At 37.1% G+C, this 24,955-nt stretch overlaps 1 protein-coding gene across 1 annotated transcript; it reads left to right on the forward strand.

Annotated features, from left to right (window-relative positions):
• The first annotated feature begins 1,564 nt into the window (after positions 1-1,564).
• On the forward strand, positions 1,565-24,955 carry LOC127453060 (acetylcholinesterase collagenic tail peptide-like). Its single transcript, XM_051719072.1, has 17 exons — positions 1,565-1,721; positions 3,676-3,785; positions 4,358-4,468; positions 7,865-7,909; positions 9,655-9,681; positions 12,634-12,705; positions 13,187-13,249; positions 13,367-13,393; positions 13,613-13,657; positions 13,778-13,813; positions 14,170-14,250; positions 14,343-14,439; positions 15,455-15,594; positions 18,962-19,081; positions 19,386-19,512; positions 21,711-21,813; positions 22,306-24,955. Exons 1-17 carry the CDS (start codon positions 1,631-1,633, stop codon positions 22,373-22,375), a joined length of 1,365 nt encoding a protein of 454 aa, XP_051575032.1. The 5' UTR covers positions 1,565-1,630; the 3' UTR covers positions 22,376-24,955.

Here is a 24,955-nt window from a genome sequence, read left to right on the forward strand (position 1 = left end):
TCCTGTTTTTTTAACTATATTTTGGTGTGCAGTCGACAAACTGTAAGAAAAAAGATAGATCTGCTGTGTTCTTGGAACTCGTACGTATTTTACTGAAGTCAATAGATATGTAGGCATGCTTTTTTATACATGAAAATTTACGGACATTATTGAAACTCGTGATAATATAAGTCTAGTATTGTTTTTTTGATAAAAGTCATGCTCAGCAGCTCAAACTGTAGGGTAATTATAGATTTGCTTTGTTCTAGTAATGCATAAAACCTCTTCTAAGGTCTCTTTGTAGGTCTTTAGACATACAAATTTTAAAGGATTAAAATTTTCTTTTGACCGTTGATTCAGTGACTAACTCATTTCACACAAGACCCTCATTTGTCACCTTCTGGCATCACCCGAAATGGTCACTGAATCATTAAATGGATCTGAACACATTTTTGTGAACTTAGTCAAAACACTGGAGCCACTTGGATACATTTAAATCCCACAATGCACAAGCACAGAGTAAAAAATAAAAATGTGCACATGCACAATTATCATTATTGTAATTGTTTAAATAATTTATTCAAGACCAGCTTGTGCTCAGTCTTTTATTGCCTTGTGTGAAACAGAAGCAAGCACTCCACAAGATGCCCTTTATTTATGCAGCTAATTTTGCAATTTAATATAATACTTATATCATACTTATATATTAATATATACTGTAATATATTAATACTGCACTTTAAGTGTTGGGTCTGTGCAAGCCACCTACTGACAGCTGTGTTCCCCCCGCTTTTAAAATGACTGCTATGCCCCTGTTCATAATGCTTTGTATTACAGTTGGGCCCGAAAGTCTGAGAACACCAGAGAAAATGCCTCTTTTTGCATTTTTCTAATTCAATTGAATTGTTTTCTTTAATAATAATATTATCAGCATAGCAAAGTTTTAATTGAAAGATTGACATTTCAGAATTTCAAAGTATTTGGAATTTCTAAGCTCCTTTAGCTTAAATGCCAGCATGCACTCAAGCTGGCATGGACTCCACAAGTTTATGCAAAACCATGATCCACGTTAGCTTGATTTGAGAATGATTTAAATAAAATCGGACCTTTCGTACAGAGTTAACAACGAATCAATGTAACGATTTGACTTCATTGATTAGTGACCTAAAGAGTGCAGAATCTTAAATATTTCATATTCATTTCACATCATAATGTTTCTTTGTTCAAATGTTTTGGTTTATTTCTAGGTGTAAATTAGATTTTGAATCCCAGATTTTCAATGTGGACATTTCGACCCCACTATATATGTTTATGGTGGTAGTTCAACGTCGGCCATTAACATGACACCTTATCACTTCAATGTCATTCATGTCCGCACTGTTTTGTTTTCTCTGTCCATTTGAGGCAGGGGGAAACAAAGGCAACACTGCCAGTAGTAACAGGCTAATATTGGCTACAGCGGGCAGCTGACAGGCTGCCTCCTGTATATTTAGCTCAGGGCCAATACATGGAAGAGGTGTAACAGAAATTGGCTTCCATTCACTTCTCCTAAAGGCGTGGAGCTAGTGAGAGAGAGCGAGAGGAGAAGTGTAGTGCTGGGCCGCCTGAGATCACTCCTCGGTGCTGTTGGAGGTAGACTGTAGCAAGCAGCATGTTTCTACTCACACTTGGACTATATTTTCCACTCCTCTGCTATGTGTCATCATTCTCTTACGTGGATAACATTTTTCCTTTACCGACAGGTAAGACGGCAGCATCTTTTTCCTTTGCATATGTTTGGGAGATGAGTAGGGGTTTGATTCAGGGGTTATGATTTGCAAAAAAGAACTGTTTGGTCCTCGAGACTCAAGCATATTTGATTTACTCGACCAGTAATTATGAATATGTTACAAATAAAATTAATGTAGTGGCAAACAAATGTTTAAGGTTTTTGACTGGTATGTTCTCTGAAATGAATTGCTATGTGAGAAATAATTCAGCTGAATATTGAAAACTTGCCTTGTACTAAGGATCACTGTTGTCAACATGCCTTTATTGATTGAATCAATATTTGACTACTAGTTCTCAATTATTTGACAACTCCCTTTATGCTGTAATATTCAATATTTGGTGCAGACATCAGGTATTATGCAGACAGAATAAAATGTTTTTCAGTATTAATAGATTTGCTTTAATAGTATGGAAAAAGTCCAGTAAAAGTTGTCACAATCAGTCATGTGTTAACCCTCCTATTGTCTTTGGGTCATTTTAGACCCGGCACAGGAAAAGAATACATTATAAATACTGCTTAGTTTTTAGTACCGGAACCAAATGTTGTGACTTTGTCAAGACCACCAAAACAAACAAAATTCTTGTACATAATAGTTTATTGGATATTACTTTTTAGAAACAGTTGTTCCATCCATAGTCTTAATGGGTCAATTTTGACCCGTATGGGGGAAAAAAACAGTTGTGACCTTTCATCTTCTGACTTTCTGAATGTTGTGCAGCTTTAAATATTTTTTTTTTTTTTTTGTAAATATATTAATGAAATTTGACCTAAAAATATTTCACATTTTCTCAAATTTAGCCCATAGCCCCATACTGTTCTCAAGCTTCCCCACCTGCTCCAATGTGTACTGCATCTTTCCCACATATTGCATTCTTTTCTCTAAAACGGGGTTTGTGCACACATGGACATGTCCACAGAGATAGTATTTATTTATTGTTAACCATTTTGAACAGGTAATATATTTTAGTAAATAACATATTACCTGTTAAAAAAAAAAAAAAAAAAAAAAATGTAAAAAGACCATTAAATGGTATTTTCTCCAAAAACATTAGAAATGTACACTGTTTATTTTCCACTAGCAGAATCAATTAGAAATTGTGGTAGTTGAGATAATATAAAATGCCCAAAGTGACTGAAATAAATATAAATTGAGACATCCTTTGCCAATGTTTGCCAAGGTTTTAAACTTGTTTTATTTATTATTATATTTGAATTCTTGAAGCATTATGTTAATTAATTAATATTCAGAATGTAGCCCTTTTTCCCAATCATTATACACTTAAGAGAGTACAATATTATGAGGTTGGCCATCACTGTTATTTTGATTATTTTAAATCAGCACATTAAAACAGAATGAGGTAGTGAACTAAGCCATGATATTTGATTTTAGTCTTTAAAGTAGGCTACCTGAACCTCTAAAACTAATGGAGAAAATTGTCAAGATAGATTGGCTGAGTATTGGCATCAGTCGTTAACCATGTCTCGTTAGTCATTTAACAGAAGTGGTAGTTCTCCTTGTAGAGTTTCAAAATCTAACAGCAGCTTCTGTCAGCAGCCTTATCAACATACTAAAAAATGTTCAGAAGCATTCTTTTTGTGTGTGTGAAAACATTCAATTTTGAGTAAATATTATGTGAAATAAGTTTTAAATCTCATTTCCCACCAATTAAATTTAAATGGTAAATAAAAAATTATTTATAATATATCATCAATATATAAGCTATCAACCATCCTCCAGTGTAGATATACATGTAAAAAAAAACAACAACAGCACTACTTGTAATTATATCCCCTCCCACGTTCTGATCATTGCTGTCATGTGTTTCAATCCCTGATTTTCCAAAGCAATGGAGTGAATCACTGTTCCGCTGGACAGCGTGTCTGTTGACATGTTCCTTCTGAACTTCTTTCCCACTCATCTACAGATCTTCAGTTGCTGAAAACCAGAAAGAAATTCAACCCCTGCTGTTTACTGAGTCCACCTCCACCCCCTCTCTTCCCACCACCCCCTTCACTGTGGCGATGGACGCCTCGGGTGAGTCCTCATACATGACCCTTGATCCAGGACCTGTGCTTTGTTCTAATGTGTAAGTTCCAGATACTTGACCTAGACTTATAGATCTGATCAGATGTTTTTCCCATGACCACAACATCATGCTGGCTAAAAGCATATAAGATATGCTTAAATCACTGTTTAATGTACAAAAAATGCATTTCAGTATCATAACAAAATTCCATCAAATTGAATTGTGAATCATTTAACAAAATCCAATTATTAAAACTATATATATATATATATATATATATATATATATATATATATATATATATATATATATATATATATATATTATTATTATTATTATTATTATTATTATTATTATTAAAGATTACTCAATTCGATTTAAAGGAATTTTGATATGAAACTGAAATGCGAAAGTATTAAAATGATATTTTTTTAATGTTGTAAAAGTCAAAGAAAGTGATATTGTCACCATAGAAACTGCAAAGCCAGTAACTCTTTATGGACTGTTATTTATAAAACATCAACCTATTGCCATCATATGTAGTTCTGAAATGTATTTGTATGTATGACTTGTCTTGTAGACTGATAATGGCATTAAACCAATTGAAGGGAACTCAGAGGAGAAGCACAATCCTACAAACCACGGATGTTCCCCGGGGCCCCCAGGAACCGCAGGACCTCCTGGCCCTCCAGTATGTGCTTCATACTGTACAAGATAATGTTTAGGTTAAAGGTTAATTCACTCAAAAATGACAATTCTGTCATCATTTTACTCACCCTTTACTCACATTTTACACCTTTACTCACTCACTCGCACTTATCGTTCCAATTTTGTATATCTTCTTTCTGGAGAAAGCAGAATGTTAGAAACTGACAGCCTTAGTCACATTTAATGTATGAAAATAAAAGATGCAGTATCCCAAAACAGTACCAAAATCAAAATTATATATACAAATGCTGAAATGTATTAATGTTACCATGAACTGCATAGATCCAACAATATGCAAAATTATTAACATGACATAGGCAGAATAGGGCAATTGCTTTTGTAGATGTATAAAGAACAGCAGAAGTGTGTGAAAATTTTTTTTTTAAAAAGAGGGCATGTCATCTGTCCATGATGACATCTACCTTATTTGGCTAGCATCTACCAAGCAACAGATGAATTTGCACTGAACACTGTAGAGTTTGACAAAAGATCAAATAAAGATATGGAATGTGTTTCCTTCACCTCTTTAAAAGTTATTAGCACAACTGATTTTGCTATGAAAACTATACATGATTATACAGTATAATTAGTGGCATATTATTTTTTACATTTAGCATTGTTTTTTCTCTCTTTTGTGGGTCGCGACCCACCAGTTGAGAGCCACATGTCTAAATCATTTTTAAGTGATAACAACAGTCACGTGCACATTTGTTGAGGATTGCGTAGTTGGTGAAGGTCCTTGCAGGGAAGCAGAGTATTGGATGGTCACAATGGTGAGTTCCAGCTCTGTAATTAGCCTTTATTGCACTCTCAGCATGTGAGACCCGTGTGAGTTCCCCAGACATCTTTCTGATAGTGACACGGATGCCCCCAACCCCCAACAACCCCCCCCCACGACACACCAGGCCATTAACGCTCCACATTTAGACCAGATGGAAATAGACCTTTTTCCACTGCCAGCCTCTGCTTCATCATATCATTCTTAGAAACAACCCCAAGAGAGACACACACAGACACTCAGAGCCCCGAGAGAGAGTTCACCCCTGCCCTGCACCTTCAGTCCATTCAAAATGTACAGTGAGCTTCAAAGTCTGAGACCACACTGAAAATCTGATGTTTAAAATCTAATTTAAACATTATATCATGTTTTACCTTGTGAATTTCACTTCTTTCTTTTTCTCTTTTTTTTTATGTACAGTAATTTCAAATCAGATGATTGCAACACTCTCCAAAAAAGTTGAGACAGGGGCAAATTAAGACTAATAACAATTTGACGAGTTAAAATAACAAGCCGATGTGAAACAGGAGATGTTAAACAGGTGAGGCAATCGTGTCATAGTATACAAGGAGCCTCCAAAAACAGCCTAGTCCTTCAAGAGCAAGGATCGTTCAAAACTTGTAAATTTGCCAACAGTTGCTTCAGCAAATTGGAAGGATTTTGGGCATTTCACCCTCTACAGTGCACAATATAGTTAAAAGATTCAAGGAATCTGGTCAAATCTCGGTGCATAAAGGGCAAGACGAAAACCACTTCTGAATGCATGTGATCTCTGATCCATCAGACGTCACTCTCTTAAAAAAACATCATCCATCTATAATGGATATCATGAACATGGGCTTGGGATAACTTTAGTAAACCTATGTTAGTCAAACACCACTCGCCGCTGCATCCACAGATGCAGGTTAAGACTTTATTATGCAAAGCTGAAGCCATACATCAACACTGTCCAGAAGCGCTGCAGGCTTCTCTGGGCTCGGTCTCATCTTAGATGGAAAGTAGAACAGTGCAACCATGTGTTTTGGTCCAATGAGTCCACATTTAAAAAAGTTTTGAAAAACACAGCCGTCGTGTTCTCGAGGCCAAAGAGGAAAAGGACCGTCCAAAAGCCAGTGTCTGTATGGGCTAGGGGTGTGTCAGTGCCCATCTGTGAGAACACCATAAATACAGACAGATATGTACAAATTTTGGAGCAACATATACTGCCATGCAGCACCGTCTTTCTGGGACATCCTGGAATTTTCAGCAGGACAACTTCAAACCACATATTGCCTGTATTACAAGTGCATGGCTGTGTAAGCAGAGAGTGTGGGTGCTAGATTGGCCTGCCTGCAGTCCTGACCTGTCTCCTATTGAGAATGTGTGGTGCATTATTAAGCACACTATCCAGCAATGAAGACACCGTACAACTGTGCAGCTGAAGACCTGCATAATGGATGAATGGGGGAAAATTCCACTTTTTAAACTTAACAAACTTGCGCCCAAATGCTTAATAAGTGTTATTAGATGAAATAGTGATGTTTCACAGTGGTAAATACTCGACTGACCCAACTTTTTTGGAGCGTCTTGCAGTCATCTGATTTGAATTTACTGTACATTAAAAAAAATATATATGAAATTCACAGGGTAAAACATCATATAATGTGTAGGCATGGTGCTTTCAATATAGCAAAGGGTGAACATAATTTACAACTTAACTTTTTTGGAAATGGGGTTGTAATCCATAAGTGAAAGTGTCCCATAACAGGGACTGTTATACTGAGATTAAGTGAGTAGTATTCAGCTGGTCATGTGATGCTAACATGGCTGCCCCCATGAGGCACCCCTGCCCCATGTAGAATAAAACAGCTTTTAAATGGTTTCTGATATGTCTGAACTGTTCATCTCACATGAGTGGTCATGATTTTATACTTATGTTTCAAAATTACTATTCATTTATTTAGACATAAATCTTTTTAAATGAGGAAATAAATTACTGAATGCACTTTTAATCAAATTGTGACAGTGAACATGTCAATTCCTTTGTACAAAAGGTCAGATTTTCTTCCATTAAAGCACACAAAATGCTCTTTAGAACTGGGATAACATGGATCATAAGGAGTCTTTGGCACCTTGAAGCATGTTGTCATTAATATAAAAGGGGGCCGTACAAAATACTAAGAAATTATTAAAACTCATGTAAAGTTCAAGTGTCCCCTGTGCACTGGCCATGATTCTTGGGTGGGGGCAGTGTGTAATTTTTGCGATATTAAAGTATTTTCTCCTATCCCAGCTTAATGTGCAGAGACAACTATAAGTAAGCCACTCAAATGTTGATTTTCGTGAAAACAATGTGTAAACAATGTGCCTCTGCGGTGTTGTCACTGGCTCAACCAATAGTATGAGTGTGTGGCAGGACTGCCTGCTTGTCCGAACAACAGAAGACAAGGGGAATGTTCGGAAAACCTTTTTTTGCAATTCCATTTTGTGCCACTAATGGTGCGTGAATTACATACTGCATCTTTAAAGTTTTGGAGTTGTGGCTTGAAGTTAGCTGGTGATATTAACTGAAATTGCAAGTTTTGGAGATGTGTTATACAATAGTGTTTGTGTTATGTTAAGGGTCCTCCAGGACTGCTGGGACCAAAGGGACCAAAGGGGGATAAGGTAGGACACATATTTACATACATACTGTACATACATACAAATACACAGTACAAGCAAGACCGCAGGCAAAGGCAATTAGGAACTAAAAAAAAAATGAGTTTAAAGAGAGACTAAATCCACTGAATTCATTTTACCTGTTTTAACCTCTCTTAAAGGAATATTCTGGGTTCATCTGCTGATCGGCACAAGTAACAGATGCTGTCAATTATAATTTCAATTACCACAGAATAATGAGTTAAGTCCTTCAGTTTGTAATAACTGCACTTACAGTGGAAGTGTATGGGGCAAGACATTCCACAGACTTTAAAAGCAGAAACTAGCATTTTGTATTTTTGTATATTTATCATTTATTTTAATTCTTCTGTGCATAAATTTGAGTTATTTGAGCAGCAAAATTTTCTAAATGTGTCCTTTTAGTTGTGGGTCTACTGTTCTAGGTAGATGATCTTCTGGCTTTGCTGTGCCAATGGAGTTTGCTCCGTGTAAATAGTCCCTTTCTGGACCTTTTCATTGCATGTATCATGCCAAAGTTACAGGGTTTACCAGCTTGTGGTTGTGACAGGAGCTAAAATGTTGTGGCTATGTAAGGGATAATGTACAGTCAGCAAGTTGTTATCACACAATAAACCCAGACAGGGTGATCAGGACCCCAACGCGAAACATGGATTTGAGTACAAATTATTTTATTCGCTTTCTTGTAGAGATCGCACAGTGAAGCAAGAGAGACGGCTCGCAGAACCCGGATGTGCGGTTGTTACAGAGCAATATCTGACCGCTGGATGGCACCATAGACCAATCAGAATCAAGTATTCCAGAGAGCCGTGTAATAAGTGGTGCTGGTGTAGGAAGCTTTGCAGCATTGCATAGTAATTTAGCTTAGTGCTGGGGCGGCCTGATAAATCATTCACTCTCCCTCATTGTATAACTCATGTAATAATATTACACGGCTCTCTGGAATACTTGATTCTGATTGGTCTATGATGCCATCCAGCGGTCAGATATTGCTCTGTAACAACTGCACATCCGGGTTCTGCGAGCCGTCTCTTCTGCTTCACTGTGCGATCTCTACAAGAAAGCGAATAAAATAATTTGAACTCAAATCAATGTTTCGCAACAGGGTCCTGATAATCTGTAATGGAGTCAGATGGTCATTTTCACTAAATAATCACAAACAGAACTCAGACGCAAACTGGAGGTTTATTCCAGCTGTTCAGCGATTTCTTTCATCTCAAATTACATAATTTCAACACAAATCAATATTTTATGTCCATGTACTTTTTATTTGGTTAGTAGCTGGATAATAAGCAGGATAATGAACAGTCATTCTATTGTTATTGCAAAATAAACCGCTTCAGGGTGATACAAAACCCCTCCGCTCGCGTCAGGGTCCTGATCACCCTGTTGGGGTTTATTGTGCGATAACAACCTGCTGACTGTACATTATCCCTTACGAAAAAGTGTGTATTTAATTGTCTGTGCAATGCCTTGTCCTTTGACTTCCCCTTGTATTATTGTAATGCATTTCAGTACTGTAAGCATTATTTCTGCCAATTTTTACAACAACAAAAATTCTCTGGTAATCCACAAAATAGAGCTTAACCTGGAACATTTCTTACCCAAATTAGTTTGTGTAATGTAAGGGTTGATATGAATGTCTCAGTATCAAATAAGACTGTGTTTATTGTATAACACACTGATGGACTGACTCTGCCCTTTATCTCCCCTCCTCTCCTCTGTGTTGCCAGGGTGAAATTGGAAGACCTGGACAAAAGGTGAAACAGTCACTGCCCAGTATTTTCCAATAAGTGGATTTACCTTTAAAAAAGGGAAGGACACTTTGTGAGAGCACGGACCCGCATGCATTGTCTAGTTTTGTCTTTCATGGCTTCAGCATAGTGTGAGCTCAAGGAAATTCAAAACAAGTATAGCCAGTGTTTTTTTGTAATATATATATAGATTTTTTTTTTTTTATCATAAATGATAAGTAAAATTCAATCTAAATGAAAACATTTTTCTTGAACTAAAATACAAACTAATTTAATTGGAAAAACTGAAAGTAAACTAAAATATATTTTCATGACTCCAAAACTAACTAAAATAAAATTGAAATAACCACAAATTAATATTTTTTTAAACACAGTATATTATATAATTTGAAAACTTTACTTATTAAACACTAAATTGCCACTAGACAGCCCTGAAATGTTTAAAACCCAAAAATGAAAATTCTCTCATCATTTTCTCACCCTCATGCCATCCCAGATGTGTATGACTTTCTTTCTTCTGTAGAATACAAACAAAGATTTTAAGAAGAATATCTCAGCTCTATAGGTCCATACAATGCAAGTGGATGATGACAAGAACTTTGATGCTTCAAAAAGCACATAAAGGCAGCATAAATGTAATCCATAAGACTCCAGTGGTTTAATCCGTGTCTTTAGAAGCGATATGATGGGGGAGAAACAGATCAATATTTAAGTCCTTTTTTTTACCATAAATTCTCCTCCTAACCAGTTGGTGGCGATATGCACATAGAATGTGGATCACCAAAAACAAAAGAAGAATGTGGAAGTGAAAGTGGACGTTTATAGTAAAAATGTACTTTGATTTTGATCTGTTTCTCACCCACACCTATCATTTAACTTCTGAAGACATGCATTTAACCGCTGGAGTCATATGGAATACATTTATGCTGCCTTTATGTGCTTTTTGAGTGTCAAAGTTCTGGCCACTATTCATTTGCATTGAATGGACCAACAGAGCTGAGATATTCTTAAAATCTTTGTTTGTGTTCTGCAGAAGAAAGTAAGTCATGCACATCTGGGATGACATGAGAGTGAGTAAATGATGAGAGAATTTTCATTTTTGGGTGAACCATCCCTTTAAATACACTACCGGTCAAAAATTTTGAAACGCTTCATTCTTTATTATAATTTTTTTTTCACATTTTAGAATAATAGTAAAGTCATCAAAACTATGGAATAACATAAATGGAACTATGGGAATTATGTTGTGACTAAACAAAATTCAAAATAAATCAAAACTGTGTTATATTTTAGCATCTTCAAAGTAGTCATCTTTTGCCTAGAATTTGCAGACATGTACTCTTGACATTTTCTCAACCAACTTCTTGAGGTATCACCCTGGGATGCTTTTTAAACAGTATTGAAGGAGTTCCCATCTATGTTGGGCACTTATTGGCTGCTTTTCTTTATCATTTGGTCCAAGTCATCAATTTAAAAACCTTTTTTTTAAATTAAATTTTAGTTTTATAATGAAATAAATTAATATGGTGGCACAATTATATTTTTGTCTTCAAAACTAATTTCAAACATTTAAGCATACACCTTCAGATCAAAAGATTTTTAAGATCATGAGAAACAGTGTTTCAAAACTTTTGACCGGTAGTGTACATTTAAATTATATTAAATTAAAATGTCAAGACTTTAATAACCCTGTTGCAACCTTGACACATATACACAGGTTACATTAATCCACATGATCTTCTGCATCTTCAAAGCACCAGAGTGATAAACAGCAGGGGACTCTTGTGGTCGCCCTTATTAGAGTCAATCCACAATGGAACATCCCCATGGCTCCTTTCCCACAATCACATTGATGTGGTTTCCAGGAAATAATTTGGGACCAGAGTCAGTAATACCTAAAGCAGGACTGAGGGTAAATTGAGAAGCCATTTAACAGCACACAGGATTGTGGGTGCACTGTTGTTACACTAGAGGAGAAAAGCACTGAGAGTGGAGTGGTGCTGGTGTAGGAAGCTTTGCAGCATTGCATAGTAATTTAGCTTAGTGCTGGGGTGGCCTGATAAATCATTCGCTCTCCCACAATTCCCGGCTCCTGGCCCGCACGTAATTTAATTAAATCCAGGAGACTGATGGGGCTTGGGTTAGTTTGTTGTCTCTCTACCTCCCTCTCTCTCACTCTCTTTCTCTTCTGATGGCTATCTTGTCCCTAAGAGCACTCAGAAGAAATGGTGTCCTAACCTTCTCCTTATTGCCCAGGGTTTGAACAGCCAATCATCTTTAGGTGCTACCTAAATGGAGGTCAAAACTCCCAGCTAATACTCACTGTGTAGAATCATCAAGATTCCATTACTTTTTTTGTGTGTGTGTGGATTTTCTCCCCAATTTGGAATGCCCAATTCCCAATGCGCTCTAAGTCCTCATGGTGGTGTAGTGACTCGCCTCAATCCAGGTGGCGGAGGACAAATCTCAGTTGACTCCATGTCTGCACATCTTATCACGTGGCTTGTTGAACATGTTACCGCAGAGACCTAGCGCGTGTGGAGGCTTCACGCTATTCTCCGCGGCATCCACGCACAAATCACGGACTATCTGTTTGGCCTACCAATGAATGATTGGGGCAGTGTTCGGAAAACCTGTTTTAAAACAATTATTATTTTTGCAAATCTGTTTGGTGATAATAATGGTGCAGAAATTACACACTTGGGCTTTAAAAGATTTAATATTTCTATTTATTATACACCTTAAAGGTGCTTTAAGAGATATAAGTGCTGTTAGTGCTAAACAGAATTAGCCACCCTGCTCTCCAAAGTTAGTCAGCCAACACAATGCCAGCAAACTCAAACACACATAATGATTGACAGTCAGAGGGTGTTTTCTGATTGGCTGAGAAATGTGCAGGCTTAATATATTGATAGTAACATGAAATATTGATATGTTGATAGATTTTATATCTTACAGGGACGCACTGGCCCTCCAGGTCTCCCAGGGCAACTGGGACCAAGTGGATGGCAAGGACAAACAGGGCCCAAAGTGAGTGTGAACACAGTTCTTTCTTCTACCCTTATTTTTGAGTCTCACATATTTTTAGCCCTCCAAAGCTCTCACAGTCGATGGTAAAGAATTAGAAGGGAATAGGGCATAAGCATGATCACTTCTAAATGGAGCGCACCCTGATTCTCTTTACATTACACAGGAACCAGCCTGAAGTACATTCTAATTAGCAAGATGAAAACCCTGTTAACTAGCAAATTGTCTATAAATCTAAAGGTTATTGAGGCTTACTAGAATGATTTGTATCTGCAATATTTGTCTTTCTTCCCAAACCTGTTTAAAATGTTTGAAATATACTGTTTCTTCAAACTCTAATTCAAAATCGGATTAAATAAAGCCATTGGTAAACATTTTGATCAAAAATGAGTAATTGACCTACAGTAGGACAAGATACCATTGAGACATCGTTTCAGTGTAATTCTAGTGTACGATGAGATAACCCTGTGTGTGTGTTTAACAGGGAGAGAAAGGCGACCCTGGGCTGATGGGCATGCCAGGGGCAAGAGGACCAGTTGGACCCAAGGTCTGGGCAGTCTTCACTTCCTGATTTCTGATTGCTGTGTTGTCTTTAACTGCCTTGTGGTATAATGTTCTCTGTGTGCTGAATGTAGCTGAATGTTTCTGAATTTCTTTGATTCAGGGCTTACCTGGATATAAGGGTGAAAAAGTGAGTCGCCTCTCACTATCCACCAAATTTATGTTCTGGTGAAATTACCAAATCATACATCAGTTGGCAGAATGACAATTAAACTGTCATAGATGTTACATATTTCTTCATGTTGTTCATTATTGAAAACTACTGTGAGTGTGTAAATGTTTTAATTTCACTCTTGTTGTGATTAAAGATTATGTTCTGAGAGATGTTCTTCCTCTCCTATCTTGTTAGGGCTCACAAGGTTTCAGAGGGGAAACTGGCTTAAAAGGTGACAGGGTAAGTTACCTTGACAAGAAATTGTGGTTTAATTTGACTTACATTGCAAATTGTAATTGGTCCAAGCCATAATTCAGATGTGAAGATTATTTGTTTAACAAAGATTGTTTTCTCTTCCAGGGATCAATCGGTCTTCCTGGAATGCTTGGCCAGAAGGTGATAATGACAATATGATTATATTTTTTTCACTTTCATAAAATTACAGGAATGCACTATAGGATGTTACAGTGGTAACTATGTGTGTGTGTGTGTGTATATATATATATATATATATACACAGTATATGTTACATTACATAATACAAAGCCAAAACTGAGAAAAATGGCTCACTTGGTTTTCTCTGAATCTGAGCATAGTTGAGCCAAACTCATCTGTTCAACGAAGGACAAAATGTGGCCCAATTTACCTGATTTCATCCTATTATTTTTTGCTAATAGAGAGAAAACACCGGTTATATGAGGATTTTAGTATGATAACTTGTTATTTGTGCACATCTTTAAATAATTTATCAGGGTGAGATGGGCCCAAAAGGAGAACCTGGAAGCTCAGGGAACAGGGGACCCACTGGCCGCCCAGGAAAAAGAGGAAAGCAGGTGATCCATCCTCCAAAACATAATATTAATATGATACAAATGCAAAAGGTTTGGAGATAAATGAGCCGTGTGTTTTGTTTCTGCGTGGACAGGGTTCAAAAGGTGACAATGGTGCAATTGGACCCATGGGACCTGTGGGGCCTCAAGGGCCCCTTGGTCACCCTGGCCCTCCTGGATTGCCTGCCTCGGGTATTTTATTTACATACAACTACTATTTATATACAGCAAGCAAATCTCCTTTGGCCTCATTTAATTTATAAATAATAATAATTTATACATTTATTATTTAAACTATGTGACAAAAAGTTTGTGGACACCAAGCACCACACCCATATGGGTTTATTGAACATTAAACTTCTAAACATTTGGCATTAATAGGGAACTGGTCATCCCAAACAGCTTCCACTCTTCTGGGAAGGCTTTCCAATATATTTTGGAACATGGCTGCAGTGCAGGCCAGTCAAGTTCTCCAGACTCAGTCTATCATGTCTTTATGGACCTAACTTTGTGTACTGGGACATTGTCATACTGGAACAGAAAAGAGCCGTCCACAGACTGTTCCCACAAAGTTGTATGTTGTAACATAAAGATTTGAATTTTCTGTAATTTGAGGGAACAGCCAAACTGTTAATTACAAAGGGGGTGTCCACAAACTATTTTCCCCCTTTATTTATTTATTTATTTATTTTATTTAATGTAATTTTTATTTCCTTTTTGATAGGCATTGTGTCTTTACACAAAGCTCTTTGTTAGTTTTAGTATCGCATAGACATTTTGAGTGCGTCTCTGGGTTCCATGAGATGATATTGCAGCATTAGCTATTGCCATGTGCAGGGATGGTGGAAGCACATGGATCTAAAATCTGTGCAGGAAGTCCCTCCACTGGTCTATTTAGCTTCAGAAGCAACCTGATCCCATGCTGAAACAGAAGCCCCTCAAAAGTCTTGGAGCCATGACATCATGTCCTTAACGTACGGCCGGTGCGGCCAAGCTTGCCACAGAATTACAAACATTATGTCATCACATTATTCACTGGACAGCTGCTGTCTTGTTTTGGTTTCCGTGCATATTAACTCAATTGCTCTCTCTTCGTGATAGATTAGGGCCAGGTTTAGTAGCTCTTAAAATCACTCCATTACGTTGCATCACATGGAGGGACATCTACTGTATGCCTTCAGCTAAATGTTGTTTACCTCTCCTTCAGGACTGTACATGGTAGGACAGAAAGGGGAGAAGGGACAACCTGGCAGCCCAGGCCGTTGCAGCTGCAATGCCCTCTCGAGTGCAAACAACCCCTCCTATGACCAGCACTTGCTCTGGGGAAGCTACCCCAGAGTGCCAGCGGTAAGCCAGCAATGCCAGTGTGGTTTAGTTGCTAAGCCTGATTATCACTAGATACAGTGAGGTCCAAAATCTGAGACCACAAATGAAAATGCTTCTACTTTCTATTTACTTCTATTTTTCTATGCAATTTTCTGTCATTACAAATTATATTATCAGCACAACAATTTGAGTGAAAAGTTGAAATTGAAAGATTAACATATATTTCAAAATTTCATATTATTGGGGCCTGGGTAGCTCAGTGAGTAAAGATGCTGACTACCACCCTTGGAGTCGTGAGTTCAAATCCAGGGCGTGCTGAGTGACTCCAGCCAGCCCTCCTAAGCAACAAATTGGCCTGGTTGCTAGGGAAGGTAGAGTCACATGGGGTAACCTCCTCGTGGTCGCTATAATGTGGTTCGCTCTCAGTGGGGCACATGGTAAGTTGTGCGTGGATGCCTCAGAGAATAGCGTGAATCCTCCACACACACTATGTCTCCGTGGTAATGAGCTCAACAAGCCACGTGATAAGATGCACAGATTGATGGTCTCAGACGCGGAGGCAACTGAGATTCGTCTTCCGCCACCCAGATTGAGACGAGTCACTACGTCACCACGAGGACTTAGAGCGCATTGGGAATTGGGCATTCCAAATTGGGGAGAAAATAAAAAAAATATATTATTTTTTTAAAGGCGCACTCGGTATCGTTTTGTTCGTGTCATCTTGGATTTACAGTGACACCTAGTGGTGTGTAGGGGTGTGCGATATTGACAAAAAAATGAAATCTCTGTATTTTCTGGGATTTTGTCGATAACGATAAGTAAATTATATTTTGCATCCTTCAAAAATGTGTTTGTAAAAGTCTTATATTGTACTAGCTCACTCTTGTTAATAGGATATTAACTTTTTTGCAGAATGATTCCGCTAAAATTTGCTGAGTGTGTTTTTGTGCTAGTACCTTGGCTGGTTTAGACTCCCTAAGCTTTACATATTCTTTATATAATGTGCAGTGGTTAGTTCGCAGATGGTGAAACAAGTTAGTTGTCGAAATGTCTTTAACGGCAACCGATTTCCGACACAGTTTGCAGATTGCCGTCTTTTGAGTAACATCCATCTTTTCAAAGCCAAACCACCTCCATGCGAGTGAGGATGACCCACGTCTAGCAAATAAATCTAACGACGTAGATTGCGAGGCTGGTGGTGTCTGTATTTTGTCTCCTGGTGCTGTTTGTTCACTCATTTTTAACTTCAGTCATGCATTTTTAGACAGCTTCGCTAGCTTAACTTGTGGTGCGGTGACCATGTATGCCTATACTATCACACTGCATTCTAATAGGCTACATCACGCAGTGAATGCATGGACTCTCAAGGTGTGTTTTTGATTGGTGAGTGTGCAAAGTGAGTGACATACTCAATAATGTCAGCTTGCACATCGTTAGAACAACAATTAAGATATTATCGTAGACCACTGGTTCTCAACCAGGTGGTCGGGACCCACTAGGGGGCCTCAGCACACTTCCAGGGGGGCCTCAAGATATCTTAAAATTATTTAAATTAAGGTAGATTATTATAATTTTTATATAATTTTTATAATTCAACTTACTGAAAATGCTAAAAATGTAACAACTCCCTGCAACAGCTTGCTTTTTATGAAGAATACACAGTTCTAGATATTTCTGGAATCACAAAATGTATGATTAATTGTTTTCTTGAGGCTAGTAGTTTGAAAAAGTTTTGAACTTTGAAAAACAATCTTTGCCATCATTACAGTAGAAGTATTAGAGGAAAGATCTTATAATAGATATATCTTGTCATATAAATATCTGTGAATGAGAGACCACAGCAAATACATTTTTGCTTACCCATTTGCTCCAACAGCATAAGAAAATTAGTGCCCGACCGATATATCGGTATTATCGGCCGATATTAGCCTTTCACCGATATATATCGGTATCGATATGCGCCGATATGAAAACTTTTTTTCAGAACATATATTGCAGAAAACAATGCTTTAGAATTGGTGTCATAACGTAGATTGTCCAGCAGAGCGTGCTCCGACTCCACTGTTTACAGAGCTGAGCTGACGGTGGCTCTGCAGACAGGGCGGAGTTAAGCTGTGTGTCTTCACGGTAAGTTGCTAACTAGTTTGTGAAATACATACTGGAAAGTTAATAAACAATGACCCCATCATTTTCCCTTTTCAATATTACTAATATAACGTTAACAAATTTTATTTTGATGTATTCTTTATTTTAATGGTCATCATTTGAATGATACTAAACAGTACTGATGTTTATTTAGCTATTTATTTTATTTTGTTTATTCTTTATTTTAATGGTCAGCATTTGACTGATACTAAACAGTTCTGATGTTTATTAAGCTATTTATTGTATTTTTATTTATTCTTTATTTCCTCAGTGTTCATTTCTAGAATTTGTTGACAATGTATGATAATAATGTCAAATATTCTTTGATAAAAATATTTGTTTTAGAAAGCAGCCTTCTGAATACCTTTGCATAGTCATATCAGTTCACGTCAGTGAAAAATCCACATAGAAAAGGTCTGTTTTCATTCCATCTCAAAAATTAAATATATCGGCCACCATATCGGTAATCGGTGAATTTTCCCCCTCTAAAATCGGTATTGGTATCGGTCCCAAAAATCCCATATCAGTCGGGCTCTAATGAAAATATCAACGATTGCACTCTCACAACTTTGCAAAACAAGATAAAAATAAAGAGCGCTGGATAACTGCAGTAAGAAGAGAGAAATAGGCAAAATATTCTGTCACTCCCTCAGCAGCTGTGTTAGACGCCTTATCGCAGCTGTGGTAACACGATTTTTAAAACGTATTCCAGGGTAATATAATACAATTAAAACATTTATACATTTCAAAATTACAATTAATTTCTTTAGGAGTAAAACTTTTTTAATATGAAAAAAATTACTGAGTGCACCTTTAAATGATTGCATGCATTCGAGCTGGTATGGATTCCACAAGTTTGTGTTAAACCTGGTGATCCATGTTATCCAACATGATTTAATAATGTTCCAAAGAGAAGAAAAAAAAAGTTAACATGGTGAATATCACAAATGTGCTTTTTAGACTAGTGACCTAGGAATAGTGCAGAATATGTAATATTTATAATTGATTTTACATAATAATGTTTCTTTGTTTAAAATTTTTCCTAAAGCTTTAAGCTTTCTAAAGTTTATTTACAGGTTTAAATGATTTTTTTAATCTGTGTGCGTATACCAAATTGGATCTGTACATTTTACTGTAAACAAATCTTGGTACTGTAAATTTAAGAACCATAAAATGTTTTACCATATTTCATCTGGCCAATCAAACCATAGACATTTGATGACATTTGATGTCTGTGCTGCAGATATTTGTGGTAAATAATGAACAGGAGCTGAATCGCCTCCAGACTGATAACGCTCTGGCATTCCGTAAAGATCAGAGGTCACTTTACTTTAAAGACATTGACGGCTGGATGCCAATTCAGGTACCAATCACCTGATTGATTTTGAAGGATATCTTATTACTTAATCTTATTACCTATAATACCATATGGTTTTATTACCCAAAAATGAAAATTCTGTCATCATATACTCATCCAAACACATATAACTTTTTTCTGTCATGGAACATCAAAAAAAAAAAGAAATTCAAAGGGGTTTGGAACAACATGTGGGTGAGTAAATGATGACCAAATTTTTATTTGTGGGTGAACTATCCCTTAAATACTAATAGATTGTAAACAATTGATTTTTAGTTTCCAAGGTGTGTAAAAGACTCTTTCCTTCCAGTTAACACCCTTTCAGTCGATGGAGCATGATTCTGACCAGGAGGGTTTCTGTGGAGACAGCATTGTGCAAGTTGTGAACGGAGAGGAGTGTGATGATGGAAATAAGGTGGTCACAGATGGCTGTGTCAGTAAGTATCAGGTTGAAACGGCAGTGATCCAGCTGACAGCTTATTCCCAGCAAAGAGGAGCATGGTGTAATGTAGTTTAAAGTGAAATTTGGAATGCAAAAATATTCAGGTCCTGTATTTACCAGCAAGTGAAGCCGGGAATAACACCTTCATTCAGTAGTCACCCAACATCTGTTCTTATAATTTATTACACAGCTCTCAAGGAATTCTTGATTCTGATTTAAGGCCCCAGCTCACTTATGAAGAAATTCTTCTTCGTTCTTCACTCAGAGCCAAAAAGAATTTCAAAACATCTGAGCAACCGTATATTATTTGCGAACATTCAGACACCAGCCACACCGCTGGGTGAGGCATTTAGAGCAACATTTACAGTACATATGAGGGCCCTCAAGACTACATGTAAAACATCAACTAATATGACATTAAAATGTGCAATCAATGACTTCGTGCCTCATTCTATGACTAGAATTCACATGAGATCAGTAAAAGAAGCGATGATGATTTAAAGTAACATACTGTATATGCAGTAGATAAGGTGTCATTTGTAATGTTTACTTTCTGAATTTTTGGAGCTAATGCTGCCATAATATGCGCCGATTACACTCTCTTTATGATGACAATGATACTACTGCAAAGATGTGTGTATAAAAGAGTGTTAATGGGTAGAATACAGACAAAAGAATGATGATAGGCATTTCTTACTTTGGGCAGATGTGTGAATGGCTGCAGATGGCACATGAGTGAAGCAGCATATAAAACAAAAGTGTGGATGAGCACTTAAGAGTTTCTGAGTAGATTTGATTCCTTTTGTAGACTAATAAAAAAAAAAAAAATGACAAGTTCTAAGAAAATGTCTCTACGTGAATGATTGTACAGATGTAGGTAAATTTGCAACAGAATGCTAATAACCGGTGTGTTCATGTTGACTGATCTTAAATGACAGAACAGGAATCAGCTGTCGGCCTCAAAGTAGGTGGAGCTTCAGGTCACGCCTACCGATGACATGGGCCAATGGCAGTAAGAAGGTGTTTAGCAACCAGTAAGAAGTTTTCCTGAAAGTTCACCCTGGCAAACTGTTATGAATGAAAAGAACTCAAAAACACCTTCTTGTTTGCCAGATTTTGTTCTATGATGTCACACCCATTCGTTTTTCGATTCCGTAGGAAGTGTTTAGGGGCCTTTAGTCTCAGACTCAGATGGTAACACCATCAGATTGCCCATAGTCTGTTCACTGACTATCTGATGAATTTTGCACTCAAAACCGGAAAGCACTTTCTCAGTCTAGCAAGCTCAAATCTGATTGGTTGGCTTTATGAAACTTCCAAGAGTAGGGGCACAGAGGGGCAGTTCTTGGCCAGAATAAGCTGCAATATCCACCTTTTTCCTGAATGCAGAAGTGTTCCACGATTCGTCTGTTTTCAATTTCCGTTCTCCAGTTTTTGCTCGCATCGGCATATATTCTTAGCGGGTAATGTGATGTTTAAAGTATTACATTTGTAAACATTTTCAAAAACATGTGACTTTAAAGTGCCAATACTTAACAGAGTCGAGATGACCAGGGTTTTTTTTTTTACAGTGTCTCACTTGAGTATGTAGATGTCATGAAGCGATGGTCCGAGGTCAGTTTTGTTGATATCATTAACTACTTTGAGTTGTTATGACAGCCAACAACTGCACAAGTTGAGCCTGAAATTAATTTTTACCCCAAATAACACTTAAATGGTTGTTGTTCTCCGTCTAAATGTATCTCGAGACCAGGAACACAAAAGAGGCAATTAGAATCATCATGGCGCCACCCAGTGGTTGCTCATGAAAACTGTGGATATTATGGACCAGACCTTTTGCCAGTTTATCAAAAGGTCTGGCTGCACAAGACTAATTGTGATTGGTCAGATGCAACATTCTTCTGACAAATATTTTTGTATAATGACTGCTAAACTTTACTACATAGCTGTGCTAGTTTTATAACTTTTGCATCACCCTGTGGTTATTTTATAAATTCAGTATTTTATGTCTATTTATTTATTTATTTGGTAAGTAGACTTTTAAGAAGCTGGATAATGTACTGTCAGTCGGTCATAATTTTAAAATACAAGTCCTGATCACTCTGTAATGTTTTATTTTGCCATAATAACCAGCTGACTGGACATTATCCCTTTATTAATTTCTTTCTCCCTTGACCTTTCTCTCATTCTCAGAGTGCAAACTTGCATATTGTGGGGATGGATATCGCTATGAAGACGCAGAAGAGTGTGACGGGAAGGATTTTGGCTTTCACACATGCAGATCATTTTTGCCTGGGTAAGACTGTTCAGGTCTATTTATAGGCCTATATATTTATAGAATTTTGTATATATGAGAATATATTGTATACAATATATATATATGTCCCTTTTTTAATAGCCAGTAATCTTTAGTTTATGTCACAGTACCAGATTAACTGCTTGGCTATCTTGTAATTAGCTATTGGTAGTCAGAAGCAGGTGATATTACAAGACAGAAATTCTAATTTCCTTGGTCAAAATGAGTGAGTGCAAGATGAGTCATCAATATCTTTGGCCCGTTTTCGAGAAAAGAAAGACTGTAAATATTAAATGCCTCTGCTAAATGTAAATTTTTTCAACTTTGAGGAGTACACTAGCATATATATAGCTTCAAAGCTCATAGACAGCCACACAGCACTGATTATAATTTAATTAATTTCATTTTATGTATCTTTAGGTAGAAAATGATGACTTGATTCTTTTTTGGGCAGATATCTAAATAATAATGTCCCTGTCTTGCTTTCCCCAGAACTTATGGACATCTCAAGTGCAACTCTGACTGTTTCATTGACTCAACAAATTGCAAATATTTTACATGAAGACACAAAAATGTAGTGTAGCATTTCAACTTGCACGTCTCGAGATCCATATAAACTACAACACTGAAAACCACAGATTCAGCATTCTAACTGAGAGTAGATAGCATTGACAGAATTATCACAAACACATTAGCTGAACTCATTTGTTGCCGAGTAGCCACGTATCTCACTTGAGAAAAGAACGCTTGGCAAAGCCATGGTTCTCACACAGGACCTCTCGCTCACGGTCTTAAGAACTCTAACAGGACTTCAGACCCCTTTCTCCATTCATTCAGCCTCTGCTATCTGGTGCATGGCCCTGGCTCCACATTTGGCCACCACGGTTGACCGCACTAAGAGGAACTGGAGAGTTGGGTGTCTCGGGAGGTAAAGGACTCCTCAATACCTCAGCGTAGTACTGTTTCCATTTTCTCCTGGTCCATCCCATCTTCCCTCACACAGGGTGCTCTGTATGTGGAATGAAATGTGATGTTACTGTAGTACTTTGCATGGGGCTGAGATTGCTGTAGCTGTGTCAGCAGAACTCATTATTAAGGCATGTGCAAGATCAACACAAGATTGCTCATGTGTTCATGTTGAATATTATGTAGAATTAGACCAAATTGGTGCCACAAAAACCTAAGATCACCTTAAAAAGACCAGCTTAGTCTATTATGAAGTTCCATGCTAGTCCAGACTGGTTTACATTCTTTAGTGCTGGATTGGTGCTGGTCTAACTGGTGGACCAGCTATACCAGAACTTAACTAGTGATGGTGGTCAGTCAGCATAGTCCTTCTGAGTAAACTGGTTGGTCATGGAACTCTTGCTGGTTAAGCTAGTTAAGAACCCTGCTGGGGATCAACATATGCTGGTGCTTTCAGCAGGGACAGAACTTCAGTATATGGACTAGCTTAATGCTCAAATACTTAAAGGTTATATCTGTGACAGTGCAGTTTAGCAGGCCCCAGGTTTTTTCCACAAAACAAAACTATAGTTGCTTAAATGAATGTTCTGTTCAATAGAAGTTAAGCTCAATTTACGCATTTGTGGCATAATGTTGATTACTACAAAACAACCTCGACCCATTTATTGTTTTTAAATTTAGTTATTTAAAAAAAAAAGTTTATATAAAAAACTTATTTAAAAAAAGCAAAAATAGTGGTTACAGTAAGACACACTTACAATGGCAGTGAATGGGGCAAGTCCATAAACATTAAAATGCACACTGTTTCAAAAGTATAGCCACAAGACGTAAACATTATGCATTTTAACACGATTTTAATGTAGAAAAATAACTTACTAACCTTATCTGTGTAAAGTTGTATCCTATATTACAACTTTGTTGTAACACTAGTAAATCCCTGATTTTATTATATTACAATCATGTTAACACACATAATGTTTACATCATATGGATATACTTTCTAAACAGTGTATATTTTAATGTCTATGCACTGGTCCCATTCTCTTCCATTGTAATTGCCTTACTGTAAGCATGCTTTTTGATTTTCTTTGAAATAAACAAGGGACGAGTGGTATTAATTTTTTCTAGTAATCAACATTATGCCACAAATACTGTCGATTGAGCTTAGCTTGTATTGAACTACTGTAACATTCGAAGACCCTCCTCTTCAGGCACTCAGTGGAGGCAGTTTTGCAGTAATCTTGCAAACGACTTGGTGTAACATTTCCATCCAAATCTCAGGAAACCACTTAAAGATAAACCAGAACCCCTCCACCTCCATGTGTGGAATGGGGTGCACATATTCCACAACTTAGCCTTGTTCAACACTGTTTTCTCGTACTTCAAGAACATGCTTGTAGTGTTAAAGCCAACCCGATTTATTTATTTGGGTTATACTGTAGGTCTAAAGATCTTAACTTAGGGAGAAAATTGTAGAGCTGTTGTAGAGGTAGTATTTTGCTGCTATTTAGGCTAAAGACTGTTGGATTAAGGCTGGATTGTTTATGCTGTCATTGATGTCCAAAGGCTTTAAATGGATTTATACCCAGTGCCAAAGTCCAGTCTGAATATACCTCAGCATATACAGCATGCTTTAGCCTTTTGTGACTACAGGACCTGAGGTGTAGCATACAGCACTTACTTAACTATAATATTTAGTGATAGCTAGCTAGTGATTTACAAGACTTTTTTGATCAACTCAAAGCCAGTTTTCCATAAGCTATATGATGCATTTGCTACAAAGACCTCTTTGCTTACTTTTTTGGGGGTGATATTCCTGACTTATCTGTAGATTTCATGTAAAATATTATATGGAAATGGAAATAATATGGAATTAAGTGTCTTGATTACCGGTACTCTGGTGCAACTGCATGTTCATATTATTGTATACTCTTGTTAAAAAGAGCAGAATTGCCTCATTTCAATGCATTGATGCCTTATAACAGGCAGAGTTTGGCTAAAAGACTGCAAAGAAAATGTGCATTTAGCTTGTAACTGACTGTTATCCTCATACTTGTACAAACTGAGGAAAGATGCTACATCAAATATTGCACAAACAAATAGAAAAAAGACTGAATGTTTTGTCCTAGTGTAATGTGAAGGCTCATTCGTATTAAACCATGTTTGATACTGTCCT

This window comes from Myxocyprinus asiaticus, chromosome 15 (genome assembly GCF_019703515.2).
Source record: "Myxocyprinus asiaticus isolate MX2 ecotype Aquarium Trade chromosome 15, UBuf_Myxa_2, whole genome shotgun sequence".
Lineage (NCBI taxonomy): Eukaryota > Metazoa > Chordata > Actinopteri > Cypriniformes > Catostomidae > Myxocyprinus > Myxocyprinus asiaticus.

Bases quoted from the DNA above. Each gene is read 5' to 3' on its own strand.
- LOC127453060 (XM_051719072.1), top strand. From the start codon at position 1,631: ATGTTTCTACTCACACTTGGACTATATTTTCCACTCCTCTGCTATGTG. The intron at 1,722-3,675 runs GTAAGACGGCAG...ACTCATCTACAG, and splicing joins CATTTTTCCTTTACCGACAG to ATCTTCAGTTGCTGAAAACC. The intron at 4,469-7,864 runs GTATGTGCTTCA...TGTTATGTTAAG, and splicing joins CAGGACCTCCTGGCCCTCCA to GGTCCTCCAGGACTGCTGGG.